Raw genomic sequence first — 17569 nt, 5'->3', positions numbered from 1 at the left:
GTGCACACGGGGACAGGGGCACACGAGGTCATGCCAGGCCTCGTACACACGCCTACACGTCTTTCAGAAGGCACAGAGCTCAGGAGGGGTAACACTATAAAAAAGCTAAAGTTTATGTTTCACAAGATTTGGGTTTAGAAACTAACTGTGAAGATAGCAGAGTTCCCATCCGCCCCACATGCAGCTTCCGCTGTTTCCACATCTGACACCTTTAGCATTTGCTGCAGTTAATGGGCCAACGTCGATATGTTGTAAGGAACGTCCATGCTGTGTTCACATGGCTTCACTTTTGCCGCACGTCCTTTCTGGTCCAGAATCTCACCCAGGACACCACTGTACATTTGGTCGTCACGTCTCCTCTGGCCTGTGACCGTTTCCCAGACTTTCCCTGTGGTCATGACAGCTTTGAAGAGCCCTCGTCGGGTGTTTTGTAGAGCATCCCTCTGTCGGGATTTGTCTGACATTTCCCTTGTGAGTAGATGGGGGTTGGGGGTTTGGGGGGAGGACAAACATGGAAGAAAGCGCACTTATTGTCACACCAAAGGGCCGCACGATGGCAGGACATCACGGTTGGTGCTGACTCCGGCACCTGGCTGGAGGACTGCTGGTCAGGCTGGTCTGCTGTGCGTTCCTTGCTCCCTTTCCATACTGTCCTCGTTGGAAGGACCGAGTCACAGCCACCTGCCACCACAGACGTGCTTCCAGTTGGGTTAGGAAATGTGAGGAAGTCCCGGAGTGAGGGGGAAATAGCGCCCTCTCTGTCCAGTGAGGTCTGTGCCCAGCAAGCCCCCTGTTGTTTGGTGAGACCTTGTTGACAGGAAGGGGGTGCCATGGGTCCCTGGTTGACCCCTGTCCTCAGACTTTGTGACAAATGAGTCACTGACATTCTACTCAATAGAGCCTGCTTGTCAGCATTGGGGGGGGTCAGATCTCCATGAGTCGCCTGCTCTGCGTTTAGTTCTCAGATTGGAATCCCTGAGGCTCAGACTCTCCCTCTGACGGTGGAGGGTCTGGGGCTATTTAGCTCCCTGATCAGTGCTAGAAATGTGCCCAACGGGGGCCCAGTGTCACAGGGTGAGGTGCGGGGTGACATGCTGCTGTGCAGACGCCTCGGGCTCAGTGGCAGCCGGTGGTGACCGGCCAGGAGAGGAAGTCCCTGTGGGTGCCCAGGCACAAATGTGCTCAGTAACTATTTGCTGAGTAGAAACCAGTCCCAGCTGCCACGTGGAGTTTAGCTGAAAGTGGCTTGTCTTGTTGGAGAGCATGTGTGACACCCCAGCGCCCGCACAGGCAGCACCAGGACTAGCGTGAGACCACAGGACGCCCACTGTCAGGTGACAGCCCTGTACTTGCACCAGCCTGAGGGTGGGCTCTCCCTCCCCTTCTGCCCCCATCAGGGCGTCTCACAGGGACCCACAGAGCCCGCCCTCCCCCTGTGGTGGGGGCGGTGGGGGGTGAGGCCTGAGCCTGTGTGGGGAGCGGTTGTGCTGGGTGAGAAATGCTGAGACCCGGCCAGCAGCCAGCAGCTGAGAGGGGGCCTTGTGAGGAGGAAGTCCCACACAAAGGCCGATGTCACCCGCAGATGACAGGACCCTGCCCGGAGCTGGGCCCAGGCCGGGGCAGGAGCTGGTTCCCCCACCCCCACCCACAGAGCTTCTCCAGGTTCAAGGGGCCAGTGGTTGGTGTGACTGACGGGAGGGTTGGAACTAAGAGAAGACCTCGTGGAAGCCAGACGGGGACCCCAGGAGCAGTGTGCATGCCCCAGGGGTGAGGCAGGGGCACCAGCCTCCAGCTTGGGCGGTGACAGTCCCGGTGCAGCAGGGAGACCGGCTGAGACTTGTCAGGCCTCCAGCCTTTGCAGGTCTGGCCATTTGTGACGCACTGAGCACAGGGGAAGCGGCTGTGGTTGGACAAGGGTGGCCTTGGGGACGCAGCGGGGCTGGGCTGTAGCCACAGACAGGCCTTGGTTCCTCTGCCTGGGCCGTGAGAAGGAGGTGAGAGGCTGCTCTGGGACGGGCCTGGCCACCCCCCACCCCCAGTGCGGCTTTTCAGGCCCAGAGCTCCCATGTGGGGTCACTGCTGCCCTGAGAGGGACTCACATCTGGAAGACCGTTGGTCTGGGAGGCGGGACTCCTGGTTCCAGTGCAGACCCTGCCGCTCCTGGCTCCCAGGCCTTGGGGTTTCCTGGGTGACCTGTCTGGAGCCCCAGTCCCCCCTGTGAAGTGGGAAGGTGACCCTAATGATGGCGGCTGCCTGTCACAGGTGAAAGTGCTTTTAGTTAGACTGGACAGTGCAGGGTGGGGGGCGTTGGGGAAGAGTTGGCTCTGCAGCCACACAGGACGGGAATGTGGCAAATGAGATCAGCTCTCAGGAGGTTGGAAAAGTCCCTGGTTTTCTGCCAGCAAGCAGTTTGTCTGGCGCTCCCCCCACTGGAGCTGCTCAGGGGTTCTCTTTAGGCGCCTCCCCAAACCCCAAACAAATGTTTTCTGAGCCCAACCGTTCTCACACAGGGCGCTCAAGAGCGGCGTGGGGACATGGGGACGAGGACACTGAGACGCCCCCTGCCCCTGAGAGTCAGTGTGTGGACAAAGGAACGTCCTAAGGAAACGGCTTCCGAGAGTTCATTTGAGCCACAGTGGCCTCAGTTTTCTGAAGCAAAATCTCAACAGGTTAAGAAAGTGCTCCCAAGAACGGCCATTTTACAATTTATTTCACACATTAGAATCCAAGGAGGAGACTGAGGGGGTTACATGGAATCCCTGGGCAGTAGATTAGGGGAGAGGGGGGGAAGCAAAGAGGGCGGGGATCTCTGGGATTGGATGAAAAGTAAAAGGGAGACACAGTTCTTTCCCATTGTGGGTGCAGGACAGATGATAACATACAGCACATGGAGATGGCATGTGGGGGACAGGATAACAGCGAGGGCTCTGTGGTCTGTGAGCTGGTGCTGGCGCTGGCGGTTTCGCCCTGAGGGGTCTGGAAAAGGAGATTACTCTGTCCTTTCAAAGGTCTGTTATCCTTGGTGCAAAAAGGCAATAGTGTCACTTAGGGAAAGACTGACCTTTGTCAGGAAGCTACAGGCCTGGATGTGACCACCTCTGAGTTGGGAACTTTTGTGCTCCGACCCTCCTGCGTGGTTACTCTGGTCTCTAGGTTTGTAGGGCCCACAGAGCCCGCCCCCCTGAGCTTCTCGGGTTCCTTCTGCTGCCCCTTTTCCGTCCACAAGGGTGAGCTGCCGGATTATGACTCCGTGTCAGAGTTTCTGACCATGCACTCTTGGGGCGCCTTCTGAGGTAATTTCCCCATTTCTGGGGGTGGGCAGTGGGGGTGGGGGGGCAGACTGCGTTGAATACTCTCTTGTCTGGGGAGCTGCAGAGGAGTTTAGGGGGCACACAGGCTGGCTCAGGGGTCCTACTTGAAGCCACCCAGCAGGATGGAAGAGCAGCTGTGATGTTGGGGTCCAGACCTTCATCCCAGCTGCTGGGTGACCTTCTGCACGTCCTACCTCCCTTAGGCTCGGGTTCCACATCCATAAAATGGGCTCCACATGCAGGGAGCTGAGTGCCTTGTGTGCGTGGCTGTGGGGCTAGTGCTGCCGGCCCAGCCTTGGGGAACTTCCGTGGGGGGCGGGGTGGAGGTGGCACTGCCCACTTAGGAAGACTGGGGAGCAGGCCGTTGGATGATGAAGGGCGCCCAGTGTGGGGGGGAGGCCAGGGCCGGACCCTCAGTCGCAGGCCGTGCCAGGCGTGGCTACCCCTCTGTCCCCTCCCCTGTGACACCAGCAGCAGGGCTGGCACAGGCTCTGGGGAAATGGCTGTGAGGCAGCTCCTGGGGCTGGCTTTTCCCATGTCGGGGGCCCGAGAAAACCACGTTCGTCAGCAACAGGCCAGCGCCAGTGTTGTCACAGGGATGTGGGGACTCGACACGTCCCACAATGGCCTTTGTTCTTGCTCACAGCTTCTTACTTACGCAACTGACAGTTGAAGTCTGTGGGAAGTCAAAGAGAATTTCACTCCTTCAGTGGAGAACAGACAGAACAGCTAACACACGGGACAGGCCTGGACTGCCCTGGTGGTAACAGCTGACCACAGGTGGACACTGGGGGCGGGGCTGCCTGGGCACAGCTGTCCACCCAGGGGTGTGGGGAGGAGTTTCCAGTGGAGCAGGGTGGCGGTGTGAGGCCACCGAGCCCGGGTGACAAAGCGACAGGCCTGTCCCTACACCTCAGGGCATATCAGAGGAGGGTTGGTTATACCTTGTCCTGCTATGATTTACTGCGGGGGTTCGAGCAGAATATGAACTGCCATCCCACAACTAGTGCCCGCCCCGCCCTGCGGTTGGGCTTTCCTCCCCGTCTGCTGTTCTCATCTTTCCTCTGCAGCAGGACACCTGTGGTGCCCCGTGATGGGGGCCTGCTGCGAAGACCCCCACCTCCGCTGGGCCTCCCGGCTCCTGGGACTGGCCGGCTTCCTCCTGGGTGAGTGGCGGGCTCCCTGGGAGGGCGTCCTGGGGCAGAGCCGGCAGGCAGTGTCCCCTTTCCTTCTATGATGTCTTTGGAAACAAAATGAGGAACTGATGCTTACAGTTTAGCAAGTGAGCCCCCGGGCTGAACAGAAGAACAAAATGGTCTTGGGCGGTGACGAGGCTGGAGACCTGAGCTGAGGAGGCCTTGGCTGCTCTGAGGGAAACTTTCCCAGTGAGGAGAGGCTGTTTCTGCAATAACAGGGCAGACAAGGGGAGCCTGCGGGGAGGGATGGAGACCCAGAGCCTGGCTCCGGAAGTGGAGGGGCCCAGGGCACCCGCCTGGACCTCACAGGGGACCTGACCTCCTCTGCAGCCGTCCTGTGGAGCAGAATCTGTCTCACACTAGGACCCCGGTCTGAACTGCAGGGGCAACCTCGCGCTCTGGGGCTTCCTGGGCCGGATCAGGACACTGAGACGATGTACTTATAATTTTTAAACAGAGCAGCAGCCCTCCTCTCCAGGAAATGGGGGTCTGGCTGGGCTGCTGTGTAGCCCTCAGGTGGCCAGACAGATGTCCCTGCCTTAATTGCTCTAGGTACTTGCTTCCCCTTTCCCAGCAGAGCAAAGATGTGAAATTGGGGGGGAACCCCTAGTCCAGGGCTCGTCCTGTCTGTGCCGCTCAGCCAATAGAACCATAGGAGCTGGGCCATAGAGTAAGCGTTTATTGTCAGAGCACCTGTGGTCTGAGAGGGCAGCAGGTTGACACCTTCACATTCTCAGACCGGCTTAGGGGTATTTAAGGGAAACCCTGGGCGTTCCTCTAAAGGCTGTGTGGTGGTTCCGGGGTCTGCATGGAGCCTTCCCTCTGGCCACGTGGTTCCCTGGTGGCGTCAGCAGCCCAGGAACACTGATGGGAGAAGCCTGGAAGGAACGATAGACCACAGAGACTGTGATCCATAGGCATAAGGGCACAGTCATAAGTCTCAGGGTAGTTTTCTAAAGCAGGGAACTGGGATGGGACATCCGAGCTCGAGCTGTAGGGGGTGATGTATTGTTAAGCTACAGGTCAAGGAAAGGTGAGGTCGGAGACCGGACAGGCCTCTAGTATGGTGGTCACAGCGGGGCCCTGCTTCACAGGGAGGATGAGACTATAGGACCTGCTGGGATCCTGGGGACCAGGTGACAGTGCTGGGACAAACTTGGAGGGAAGGGTCCTGGGAAGGTCAGGGAAAGGGAGACCACTGGTGGACAGGTCTCTGCAGGGGAGAGACCCTGGGCTGGGAGAGGGGAGCCCAGGGCCCCCGGTCTGGCTGTGCCCTATGGAACCCCATTCCAGGGGAAGGTGACCCACAGGCCGCCTCCTCCTCTGTGACCCCACTAAGGTCCCTCCAGCTGTGACAGTCTGAATCATGGCTCCGCCCAGACAGGGCTCTCTTTTGGGTCTTCAGGGTCTCCTCTGTCTGTTCCTGTCCTGTCCTATCCCTGTGTCCCGACAGAAACTAATAGCTGGTGAGCCTGTGTAGGGCGCCCTCCAGGAGAAGACCCCTGGCTGCCCAGCGGTCACTTCGTCAGACCCTCACAGGCAGCGGGACTCCTGTCCTGGCCTCCTGCACCTGCCCTCTGTTGTCTCTGCCTCTGCTCCTGAGAGGGGCCTTGGCATGGAGTCCGCTGACCACCTCCTGGCCGACACCCTGTCCGCCCCCACAGGGTGGGCAGTGTGGTTTGCGCACCCCCTCAGGGACCTCGCCACAGCTGTGCGTGCCAGAAACCGCTGACCTCTTTGGCCAGAGTTTCCAGTTCCTCTCTGTTTAGCAGGAAATACCAGCTCTTCCTTCCTGTTCCCCAGGTCCAGACCCTCTTAGCGGCACTTGGGGCAAAAAGACAAATGTTGTTTTGGGCAGATTTACTGGTGAAAATCTCTCAGGAAGGTGCCACATAGACACTGGAAGTCACATTCCCCTCTGGTTGATGTCATTGCACCAACATAGCCTTTTCACATTAGCTGAACACGGACTGTGTTGATTATGATGGAGAATAGAGGTCTTGCAAACTACTTTTGTTTTGCCCGTTAGTTAATAAGGGACCAGCAGGATGTGACAGTCAGCTCAAAGCAAGAGTCAAAGCCACTCTTTCTAGGCCATCAGGAGTCTGCGGGGTCCTGTGTTCACGCGGGTTTCCAGTATTTCTGTCTACAGCTCAAGTCCGGAAGGTGCACATCTTAACCGTACTTACCCGAGGGAGGAGACACACTTCAGACTCTTTTGAGTAAACTCCATAACCCCGTAATAGTTTTACATGAGCACGCAATACCTGTATAATTACCAGAAACCCCTGAAGAAATCGGGAAGACGCCACACCAAACAGAGAAGATAATATCAGTCTTTTCAGACCGTGCTTGGGATGGCCCGGACCCGTCCTTCCTCCATCCTTACTGTTCTCCCTGGCAGCACAGACGTGCAGGTACCTCCCTGGTGACACAGGCATTGACAGTGGCTGTGGAGCAGCTGCTGTTGACACAGCGATGAATTTGCTTTCACCTCAGGGCTTTGGTAAACGGGAAGGTCCCGGCTGGACTTTGGCTTATTTGAGATACCTGTCAGATGGCACCCATGGTTGGTGACTCTGTGAAGCCTGTCCCTGCACCCGGGAGGAGACCCCTGAGACGGCCAGTGGTGGAGAGGAAAGGGCTGCACCCTGGGACCTGGGACTGTCTGGTTCTGATCCCAGGGACGCTTGGGCAAGAATCATCGTCCTAAGAATGAGAGCAGCTCACATTAACAGGACAATTAGGGAGCACGGTGCTGAGTGTGCTCCTCTTCTTAGGTCCTGTCGATAATTACGTCAGGAGACACTGTGATCATTGCCATTCCACAGACGAGAAAGCTGAAGGCGGGAGGCTCAGTAACTACTCAGGTCCACACGGCCAGGAAATGAGCATTGGACTCAACACTAGCCTCTGACGCTGAAGCCCAGGCTCTGACTGTTACACTAGGTACCTAGACTCCCGCCTAAGTCAGTTTCCAGTGGATCCAAGACGTAAACACAGTCACTGAAGCCATGAAAGGGCTCGTCTTCTTGAAATATGTCTAACTCCCATTGACTAATAGGAAAAGAAAACAGGGGCAGAGGACATATGCCGACATTCAGGTGACAGAAAGGAGCTTACAAAATGGCAATAACATCAATGATTGACTTCACTTATATGAGAAATGCACGTTTCAATTACAATGACATAGAATTTTCCCTGATCAATTAGGCAAAAGGACCAAAAGCTTGATCGTTTTGTGTCAGGGAAATCTCAACATTATCCATAGAAGTGGGGGTAAGAACAGCCTCTAGAGTGCAATTTGGCGGAATCTGTGACACGCTCATATGTACACGCCTTCCCCCATTGACCCCTCCTCATCCACACACACCCACGTGTGCAGAGACTCACATTCCAGGCTGTTCATTGCAGCATTGCTGGCAGTGGAAGGAAACAAGCTAAGTGTCCCTCAGAAGTGGACGCCAGTAGGGCACATGGAACAGTGTGCGGCCACTAAACAAGACCCCTCCATGTGTACAGACGCAGGTGGGCTCCCACAGGGGTGACTACGAGGGAAGTCAGGGGGCTGAGGGCGCGTGTGGCGTGTGTCCTCGTGTGTGCAGGTACACGCGTGTGCTAGTACACACCTGCCTTACCTCTGATGGACACACAGGAATGGTGCCTGCCAGTGGGAAAGGGAAGGACCTCTGTGGGTCGTCTGAGGGTCACTAGACACTCGCTCTCTTACAGCTCCTGAAATGTAGGGACTGCAAAGCATATTTGGGGTCGGAGGTCAGGGGGCGTACCTGTTGCTCCAGGCAGTGAAAGCATCCAACTCCAACAGACCCAAAATTCCACGGCAGGTAGATGCTACCAGAGTAACGTGGTAACAGCCGAGCATCTCCTGCTGAATGCCTTCTGTGGACCATTCCCTCTAATTCTGCAGGAGCCCAACACGACCACCTCCTCATCCCCACTGTCCGTATGTGGGGACGCCAGGCTTAGCTTAGGACCTGCCTGAAGAGCACTCAGCCAGGAATGGCTGCCGGCCCCCAGGTGGGTCTCATGCCAGCGCTTACACCTCAGTGATTTGCTGGCCAAGAGCCCGGCCCTGGCTCCTGGAAGCCCTCACAGGTCAGCGTGTGCCCCAGGGTGCTGCCTTCTCAGAGGAACTGTGGCCACCACAACAAGATTCCACTGACTTGGGGGCTTAAGCAGCACAAGTTTATTATCTCACAGTCTGGAGGCTGAGACGTCCCAAATCCAGGTTTGAGCCCAGGTGGTTCTGGTGAGAGACGGGCAGAATGCTGTGTCCTGGGACCTGCTGGGCCCTGGTGATGTGTCCTGTCTTGTTCACAGGTGGCACAATGGCACCCAGCCCTTGTCTGTCAACCTTCTGTGGGACGTGTAGGGGAGTCCTTCCTGCATGTCAGGGTGGGTGAGCATCTGCTATAGGCCTCTTCCTGCCCTGGGGTGCCTGAGGGGATGTGTGGCAGGAAGGGACTGAGGAGGGTCTGAGAGGAGCTGGCAGGAGGCTGATGAGTGAAGACCTGTAACTCTCATGGTGGCCGGAGGTGGGAATAGACTGAGCAGCCCCCTGTTCCCCCTCCTGCAGGCCCTGAAGGCCTCTGGCCTTGGATTCCCCACATTGTCAGTTCCAGGGCCCAGTCCTGTGAGGCGAGCTGAGGAGATGAGGACATACCTGATTAAGTTAGTGGTTACATGAATGCAGACAGATGCCTGAAATACTTGGCCACGTGAACACTGGCATGAGCTGCGCTCGGCCCCCAGGGAGAGCCAGGAAGGGCAGGTGAGCAGGATGCAGGCTGATGTCAAGAGGACTCCCTGGTTTGCAGGGACAGCTATGTCCCCAGCAGGTAGAGACCTCCCAGGCGGCCCCTGACCTGCTGAAGAAAGCAGACTGTCCTTCCTTTCAGGATGAGGTAATTGGGTACTTCTCCTGGTCCTATCCTGTCCGCCCCGGGTCCCCAGGAAGGACAGAGGCTCTCAGGCACCTGGGGAGGAAGGGGACTGGCCAGGGAGGTGCTGTCTTGGTGGCAGGGACAGTGGCCTCACCAGACGATCCTTTGCTCCTGCACGTTCTCTAGTCCCTGGCAGTTGCCCAGGGCCCTGTCACTAGTGTGACCACAAAGCGTGAGCAGGGATGACACTACCTCTGAAGTGACAAGTGAAACCACATGTGGTGCTCCTGGCCCCCTGATGTCTGTGGGGCTGAGAGCCGGTGACAACACTGTGGGTTCCATGGGGCACAGCTGCCAGGTGGTGGAGCCTCCACCCTGGTGCCAGGACCCCTCCCTCCCTGGGTCATGGGACACGTGATGTGGGACAGACATTCCCTGTTCTGAGACCCAGAGGTGTTGTCATGGTTACCACAGCACCGCCCAGCTCATCCTGACCACTAGGCTGCCTAGAGAGAGAGAAAGAACCAGCTTTGTTATTGTCCCGGTTATTCCTGCTGTGGGTGCTGCTACCCAAGCTTAGTGCATGAAAACTCCACCATGTGCAGTGTCATGGTTCTGTGAGGCAGGACCCAGGCTGTACTGTGGGCTCCTCTGGCTCAGGGTCTCTCAGATGGAAATCCAGACCTGGGCTGGGGTTCCAGGGTCACGGGGAAAGGTCTGCTGCCAGCTCCCTCACGGTTGCCGGTGGCATGCACTCCTGGGGCTGCTGGTCTAGGTCGCTGCTCAGCCCTGCGGTGCCCCGCGTCCACCCTCAGCTCCTTGGCATGAGCAGGTCTGCACAGGGCAGCTGGCTCATCAGTGTGGGCAGGAGGGTAGAGGAGAGGAGAGTGCAGGATGGACAGACAGACGGACAGACCAGCAGGCAGGCCCCAGTGCTATGTGACCCAGGTCTCCAGGGAACAGCCATCACCTTTGCTGCACTCCATTCCTTAGAAGCCAGTCACCAGGTACAGCCACACCCCAGGGGAGAGGGTCACACAGTGTGACCACGAGAGGGGACAGAGCCACTCTAGAAACTGCCTCGTACAGATGCACTTGTTACTGATGAGATATGTTCTGGGCACCGCGGTCCATGATCTCCTTTCCATCACCTGTCAGTGTGAGGCAGGTAAGGGTCTGCAGGGCTGTAGGTAAACAAGTGGCCTGCTCGGGGCGGCTCCTGCTACAGCAGGACTGGATTCCGAATGTTCACGTTCCCTGCACCAGGCTGCCTCCCGACACTCCAGGGGGAGCCCTGGTGGGTCTCCCCGGAAGATGGGTTGTGTGGTCGCCTCCTTCATCCTCACGTCTCCCTTTTCCGATGCCCTAGGCCTCTGCGGCGCTGGGCCCATGAGTTCTGGAGGTGCAGATTCTAGAGCCAACATCTCTCTGGAGAGGGTCCAAGGAGGCTCCGTGTGGTTCAACGTGACTCAGGAGCTGGAAGGAGACCCAGAAGCTCAGCTGGAGGAGATCGAGTGGAGGTTTGGCTCCGACATCACCTACAGACGCATTCTGCGAGTGGGCAGCGGTGGGGACCCACTAACCTGGGTCAGCCTCCAGGACAAGTACAAGCACAGGGCCCGTGTGCCCAGCATGAGGTCCCTGCTCATTCAGAACCTGACCCCTGAGGACAGTGGGCAGTACCGGGCTCGAGCCAGCTTCACAGGAGGAAGGGGATTTACCCAGGTGTTCCATCTGTCTGTCTACGGTACGTGCCACCTCCCACCCTCCCGGGGCCACCTCCTCTTCTGGTCCCTATGAGTGACACACAGCCCTCCTTCGGGGACTCCTTCCAGAACCCCACCTTCAGTCTCTCTTTGCTCCCGTGATTCAGGGTGAGTGGGCTCAGCTCAAGTGAAGAGCAGACCTGACGTCACACCTGGGGTACAGTCACTGCAGTGTTGGGGACGGAGAACAGAACGGGGTGGGGGGAATTATCCCCACAGCACTTCTGCCTCTAGAGGAATCAGTTCAGCCATATTCACTGGTGACTCGTTTTCTGTGCTGCTGTCACAGGTGCGATGGCTCTGTGCTTAGATCCAAAGACTCATTATATCGCTGGCCATAGTGACGTCACAACTGAGTGGGAGGCAGGGAGGTGTCCAGGCTGCTGCCCTTCTGCGGGCTGTGGGGAGCAAACCCTGCCGTTCCCACGTCCCAGTGGCACCCGCGTCCCTGGCATGGGGCTACCGTCCCCCATCTTCCAGGACAGCAGTGTGGCTCTCGTCCTTCTCACGTGTGTCCTCTGAACCCTCTCCTTCCATTTCCAGTTTGAAGGACCTTGGGCTTTCCGGGTCCCATCCAGACATTAGACAATCTCCTTATTGTCCTGCAGTTGGTTAGCAATGGTCATTCTGTTCCCTTAGTTCTCCCTTGCGTGTCACGAACATGCTCACAGGATTTGACACACGCGGACGTCATGGGGGCCACTACTGGGCCCATCACAGCTGCAAACCCAGGTGTAGGCAGCACTTCCTGCCCCTCCCGCTCTCACCTGCTCCTGCCCAGGGCAGCCTCACTCCCTGACACCCACATCCAGCTCAGAGAGCCTCCGGGCGCCCCAGGGAGGGTTCTCACGGCCACACCTCTTAGGCTCATCCAGCCACGTCCTTCTCTCCCCAGAGAACCTCCCTCATAGGGCACATCCTGCTGCAGCCAGTGCTTTTGCAGCTTGAAGTCCCCATATGACTGTCACTTGGCTCCTGTGTGGAGCTCAAGGTCAGTGGCACGTCCTAACCACGCTGACAGCTCCTTCCTCGTCACCACCACTTCCCTTCCCTCAAATGTGTCTTGCGAGAGCCCGGGCCTTTCCCTGGGCTCCCAGAGCTGGCAGCTTCCTCTCTGCCATGGACCGAGTGTCCCCGGGGCCTCAGCAAGAGACGCAGAGCTCAGCCCTGGCCTGGGCCAGTCCTCCTGTGCCACACTCTGCACCTCCCAGGAGACACCCCAACTCGTGGAAACAGTGGGCCTTGGGTAGGTGGGGTCCAGGCTTTGTTTTCTTGTAGGAGAGTTTAAGACTGGCTCCGTCTGGTGGAATCACATCGGGCCTCAGCCCACGGTTCCCCCCTATGAGCTCTTGCTGTGTATTTTGGCCAATTTTGTTTTACCTGAGAAACGCTCTCACCCTCGTAAGTGGGAGGACGGCAGCGTTCGTGAGACTGGGTGAGAACTACACTGTGAAGGGCTCCCCACCTGAGCCTTCCTTCTCCCCCCTCCCACCCGCAGAGCCGGTGCCCCTCCCCCAGATACAGGCCAAGTCACTGTCCATCACAGCAGACTGGTGCAATGTCACCCTGGAGTGCAGAGCCCAGGGGGCCTCGGACGACCTGAATGTGACCTGGTGGCACAATGACCTCCCCAGGAAGTGGCAGCAGAGAGGGACCCTGGGTCCAGGCCCCAGCACCTGGCTCCTGGCTGTGAGCCTGCCCCTGGAGCAGCCCAACACCAGCCTCACCTGTGCAGTCAGCAACCAGGTGGACCTGAAAACGGCCACCACCACCCTGGTGGACGTCTGTGCCCATCGTGAGTACATGTGCCGGGGAAGGTGCTGTAGCACTGCGGTCCCTGCAGGTCACAGCTCACCTCCCACCTGGTCACACATACACAGCGCTGGGAGTCTCAGCCCATTGTTCCTGCGCTTAAATATCTCTCGCCGTCCTGCCTTCCTCCCCACACGTGCCCTGCTGACCCAGGAGGGAGCCGTCCTCCCTCCCCCACCATCATCCAGAGCAGTTTAATGCACACAGAAAGTGGATCGTGTCATCTTCTGTGTCACCCGTGGGATTTGGTCTCCAAGGGCTCCCTGTGGGATTTCAGGGTGGGCACCCCCACCCCCGTTTCTGACGTCACTCACACCCTGCACACCTCACGCTTCCTGAAGGCATCTTGCTATTCAGGCTGTGACCTGCAGACAGTCTGTGCTTTACCATCCGCCCTCCCTCACGAATCCTAATTTCTTGACATATTTTGTTGACGGATTTCCCTCAGGCGCCGCTAATATTGTGATCACTTAACCCACGCTGTCACACAGGGCCGCTCACTGGGTTTCCAACTCGGCTCTTAATGAGGTTGAACAAAGGGCTCCTGATTCTCCTTTGCCCAGGGCCATGCAGCTGCCGTCCTGTCCTGCCCTCAGGCGTCACCTCCTTCAAGGAGCCGTCATGCCCCACACTGGGTGGCAGAGCCCTGTGTGTGGATGTGTCTCCTTTGGAGCCCGGATGCCCTGTCCTCCTTGGCTCCCTGTGCCAAGCAGGGCTTCTGGCCGCGTTGGCTCACAGTCGGTGTTTCACTGAATGAGTGACTCACCTGTGCCCCGTGTGCAGCCTCACCTCTCAAACCATCCTCTACACTCTGAGGGGCTCTGATGTGTCAGCATCGCGTAAAACCCATCACCCTCTCCTCACACCGCAATCTCTGTCCCAGGTGAATTTCAACACTCAGCATGACCCACGGGACCCCCGATCATCCCTGCCCCTCCCTGTGCTGCCTGCCCCAGGGGTGCTGGCAACTCCCAGGGGCTGGCTGTCTCCAGGGTGCCCCCTTCATGCAGTGCCGTGCCCACCCAGAGTGTCTGGGAAACTCCTACTCGCTCCAGACCCAGGTTACCCATCACCTCGTGTGGTATTTTGTGTCCTCCGTGTGGGTGACGAGCTCCACGGGGCCCACACCATCCCTTGTCATCTCTCTGTTCCTGCCGTGCTCCTCCCTCCTCGGCTTCTGAACCAGGACCTGCAGTGTCTCCACCTGCTCTCTCTGTTCCTCCCCTTGGCAATGGGTACCTCACGGTGTCTCTGCCTTCACCTTCTTCACTCTCTCCGTGTGAGGGAAACAGATTCACAGGGACAGGCCACTGGTCGCTACGTGCCATGCCTCGTACGTGCTGTCATGGTCGTACTGCTGATTGTGGGAGCTGGACTGTGCTTCTGGAAGACACGCGGGAAGAAGAAGGAGATGGAGGCTGGAACAGGCAGGTTGCACATCTCCTTCAGGCCAACCCCTCCCCTCACGCATTTGGCTTCCTTTGTCCCTTTGTCCCTTTGTCCCTGCACAGGGGTGGATGGTGTGCCCATGGTCTTGTCGTCCATGGTGGCGGGGGTGTGCAGGGTTCTAAGGCTCAGAGTTGAGCTTTATTTTGTGTGTGACTCAGGTGCGGGACTGGAGGATGGCCGTCGGTCCGTGAGGATGACATCTGCTATGCAGAGTTGAGCCAGGAAGAGTCTCAGGAGGGAGGGGACAAGGTGAGAGCTGGGAGCTGTGCCACCTGGGCCCCCAGGTCCTTGTGTCCCACGTGGGCTTGTGAAGCCCAGTCACCTGCCCTCTCTGGGTCCTCTGCCCCCTTAACTCCTCCTGGCGAGTCGACTCACTAAGTGAGAGAGTTTATAGCGGGACCAGTGTCGTCCTGGGCCCTGGGGAGAGTCTTCCCAGGCATGTCAGCAGCACTGCTTCCACCCAGGCCCCTGGGGACCCTCAGCTGCTCCAGGTACCCCCTGTGTTACCCTCCTAGGGCGTCTGTGAGCAACCTCTGGAAGAAAAGATACCTGTCACTACTATCTACAGTGAGGTCCACAGGCCAGGACAGGCCGCGAAGGTCATTTAAGTGGGAGAAGCAGGAGAAGGCAGCGCTCCCAGGATGCCTCCGTTCCCAGCAGGACGCCTGCGCACACGTCCTCTCCCAGCTCTGCTCCAGCTCCCGCTGCCCCATGGGCATGACTCTGACTCTTGTGCCCTAGCTCCCTGGTCACACATGGCCGATGGCACGTGTGGCACTTTTTCTGTTGGGAGAAATGGGATCTCTGGGGATGTGGGCACCCCCGCTGCTGGGTGGGCCATCGTCACTGCATTAGCACCAGAGAAACAGCACAGAGAAGAGGGTGCCTGGCTTGCTCTCGTGCTTCCTGCAGCCTCAGGCCTCGGTCACCACCACACTTCCTGGGTCCTCTACTCATGGGCCACACCGCCGCTGCTCCGGTGGTTCTGCAGGTCCACGAGGCCCAACCCACTCGCCCTCAGAGGTACTGATGTGTGGCTCTCCCGGGGGTCCTCCTGTGCTGGGCAGAGGATTCTTTGTTGGGCGATGGGTGTCCCAGTGACTGACTGTGGCTGAACGGGGAGAGGCAAAGGGAAAGACTCAGGCTGTCACACTGCTGATTCTGTTTTTCCTGTAAGAGGAAGGGCTTTCACCAAAGGATGCTGACCTCCGGTGAGGAGGAGCATGACACCAGGGTGGTCCCTGGCTCTGAACAGGCAGAACCTGTGCTAGGAGAGCGGCTCTAAACTGAATTGCTGCCAGATTCGATCAGAATAGTTGCACACTTCCCACCTTGGCCCCCAGCACCTCCTGGCTGAGTTGCAAAGTACATTCAGATTCGATGAATTGGTCCCCTTGAGTAGAGGGCCAGAGCCAGAAAGGACCATGAGGTTACATGACCATTAAAAGTGTCCCCGAGTGAGGAGCGCTGCCCCCTCATTTGAAAAATGAGAGAGTGAGATATTACACAGGATGGAGGAGCTTTGGGCCACAGTAAATGTTGTGATTTGTCTTCTTTCCCATCTATGGAGGGAATTTGCAAGAAGCTACCAAAATTTTCTGAGACAATGTAATGAAATGGACAAAATTTTATTCACCAAAATTCCAAAGAGGCTGAGACAGGCAGACAGGCATGAAGAAAACATGAGATAAGCAACTGGAGTTGAGAGGCTGGACTCCCACTCTGAGGGGGGCGTCACTTGTCAGAAGGACAGTGAGGGGACTGCCCACAAGATGGCCGACGCTATGCCCTGTGCGTCCTCTTATGACAACCTCCAGACGTGCAGTGGGCTTATTTATGCTCCGCTCCAGTGGCTCATTTCAAGGGAATGCAAATAAGTCTGAATCATCGGGAAACTTTGCATGGAGTGGGGAGACTGAGAACAGAGGGCTCACAAGTTACTGGAGACAAGATGGCACTGGATCGTACAGGCTGTGAGAGTCGGCCTCAGGTCAAGTTTGATGAGCTGACACCTGAGTTACCTAAAGATGAGCATCCCGAGAAACACAGGACCAGATGGAGTCCCTGTCGTGTTACTGACTGACAGGGCGCCATTGCCCAGTGGTGCACGGTGGGTTTCTACTGGGGTGAAGCTCAAACTCGGCTGCGTATTTAGGCGGGAGGAGTGTGCAACGCTACGGATCAACCAGGACTTCAGCAGGAACGGAGCTGACATTCTTCCTCTTCTCAGCCATGTCCACTCCTCCCCTCACAGGACAAACCCCAGACAGCCCCTCGTGACGAGTTTTCATATATGGGAACTGAGTCAGCAGCTTCCCAGAATCATAAACAGCCTCTGTGCGGCCTCACCCAGCCCTCATGACAGGTCAGCAAGCATCTCCCTTGGCCTCTTCCTCCTCATGTGTATTTTACCGGGTCCAGAATAAATCCTATTATACGTTAGGAAGTATTTCTTCCTTCCTTATCTGTAAAAATATAAATAGACATTCTTTTATTTTCTTCTGAGACCACAATGGATCACCTCACATAACACCCTTTGGAAACCATTACTTTATCTAAAAGAACTTGTTTCATGTTATTTTGAATGCACAGAAAAACATACCCAGAGGAACTACACAAAAATGTTTATGATCGATTGAAAATAAGCAGAGGACTTTAATAGGGAGCTTTCTAAAGAAGATATTCAAATGGCCAACAGGTGAAAAGTGCCCTAATCATCAGGGAAATGCCAATCAAAACCACCTGAGATGCCACCTCACTCCTGTTTGAATGGCTACTATAATCCAAGACAAGAGACAGTAAGTGTTGGGGAGGATGTGGAGAAAGGGGACCCCTGTGCGCTACTGGTGGGAGTGTAAATCGGTGCGGACACTATGGAAAACAGGATGGGGGGGCCTCAAAAATAAATTACAGAAATGCTGTATGACCCAGCAATTCTTCCTCTGGGTATTTATCCCAAGGAAGTGAAATCTCCATCTCAAAGAGACATCTTCACTCCCATGTTCATTGTAACATTATTTACAATAGCAGGATGTGGAAGCAACCTAAGTGTCCATCGACAAGGGACTGGATAAAGAAAATGTGCACATATCATATATATATGGTTCGGCCATGGGAAAGAAGAATATCTT

At 56.9% G+C, this 17569-nt stretch overlaps 2 protein-coding genes across 7 annotated transcripts in view; both read left to right on the top strand.

Moving 5' to 3' along the window:
• Window positions 1-17569, top strand: part of FCRL5 (Fc receptor like 5) — a 66635-nt gene that overhangs the window by 47503 nt on the left and 1563 nt on the right. The window lies entirely within an intron of this gene.
• On the top strand, window positions 1209-16880 carry LOC141568458 (SLAM family member 9-like). 6 transcript variants are annotated; one of them, XM_074318537.1, is made up of 7 exons: window positions 2821-3293; window positions 4382-4477; window positions 10781-11158; window positions 12676-12972; window positions 14176-14416; window positions 14597-14687; window positions 14954-16880. In XM_074318537.1, exons 2-7 carry the CDS (start codon window positions 4405-4407, stop codon window positions 15044-15046), a joined length of 1173 nt encoding a protein of 390 aa, XP_074174638.1. In that variant the 5' UTR covers window positions 2821-3293; window positions 4382-4404; the 3' UTR covers window positions 15047-16880. The 6 variants fall into 6 exon arrangements, with proteins under 6 accessions (XP_074174639.1, XP_074174638.1, XP_074174637.1 ...); XM_074318536.1 differs by lacking the exon at window positions 2821-3293 and adding an exon at window positions 3344-4091 and having other exon boundaries at window positions 4385-4477; XM_074318535.1 differs by lacking the exon at window positions 2821-3293 and adding an exon at window positions 3344-4091.

Source organism: Rhinolophus sinicus, linkage group LG14, assembly GCF_036562045.2.
Source record: "Rhinolophus sinicus isolate RSC01 linkage group LG14, ASM3656204v1, whole genome shotgun sequence".
Classification (NCBI taxonomy): Eukaryota; Metazoa; Chordata; class Mammalia; order Chiroptera; family Rhinolophidae; genus Rhinolophus; species Rhinolophus sinicus.
Note: the sequence above shows the minus strand (reverse complement) of the source record. Positions and strands in the feature narration are given on the sequence as shown.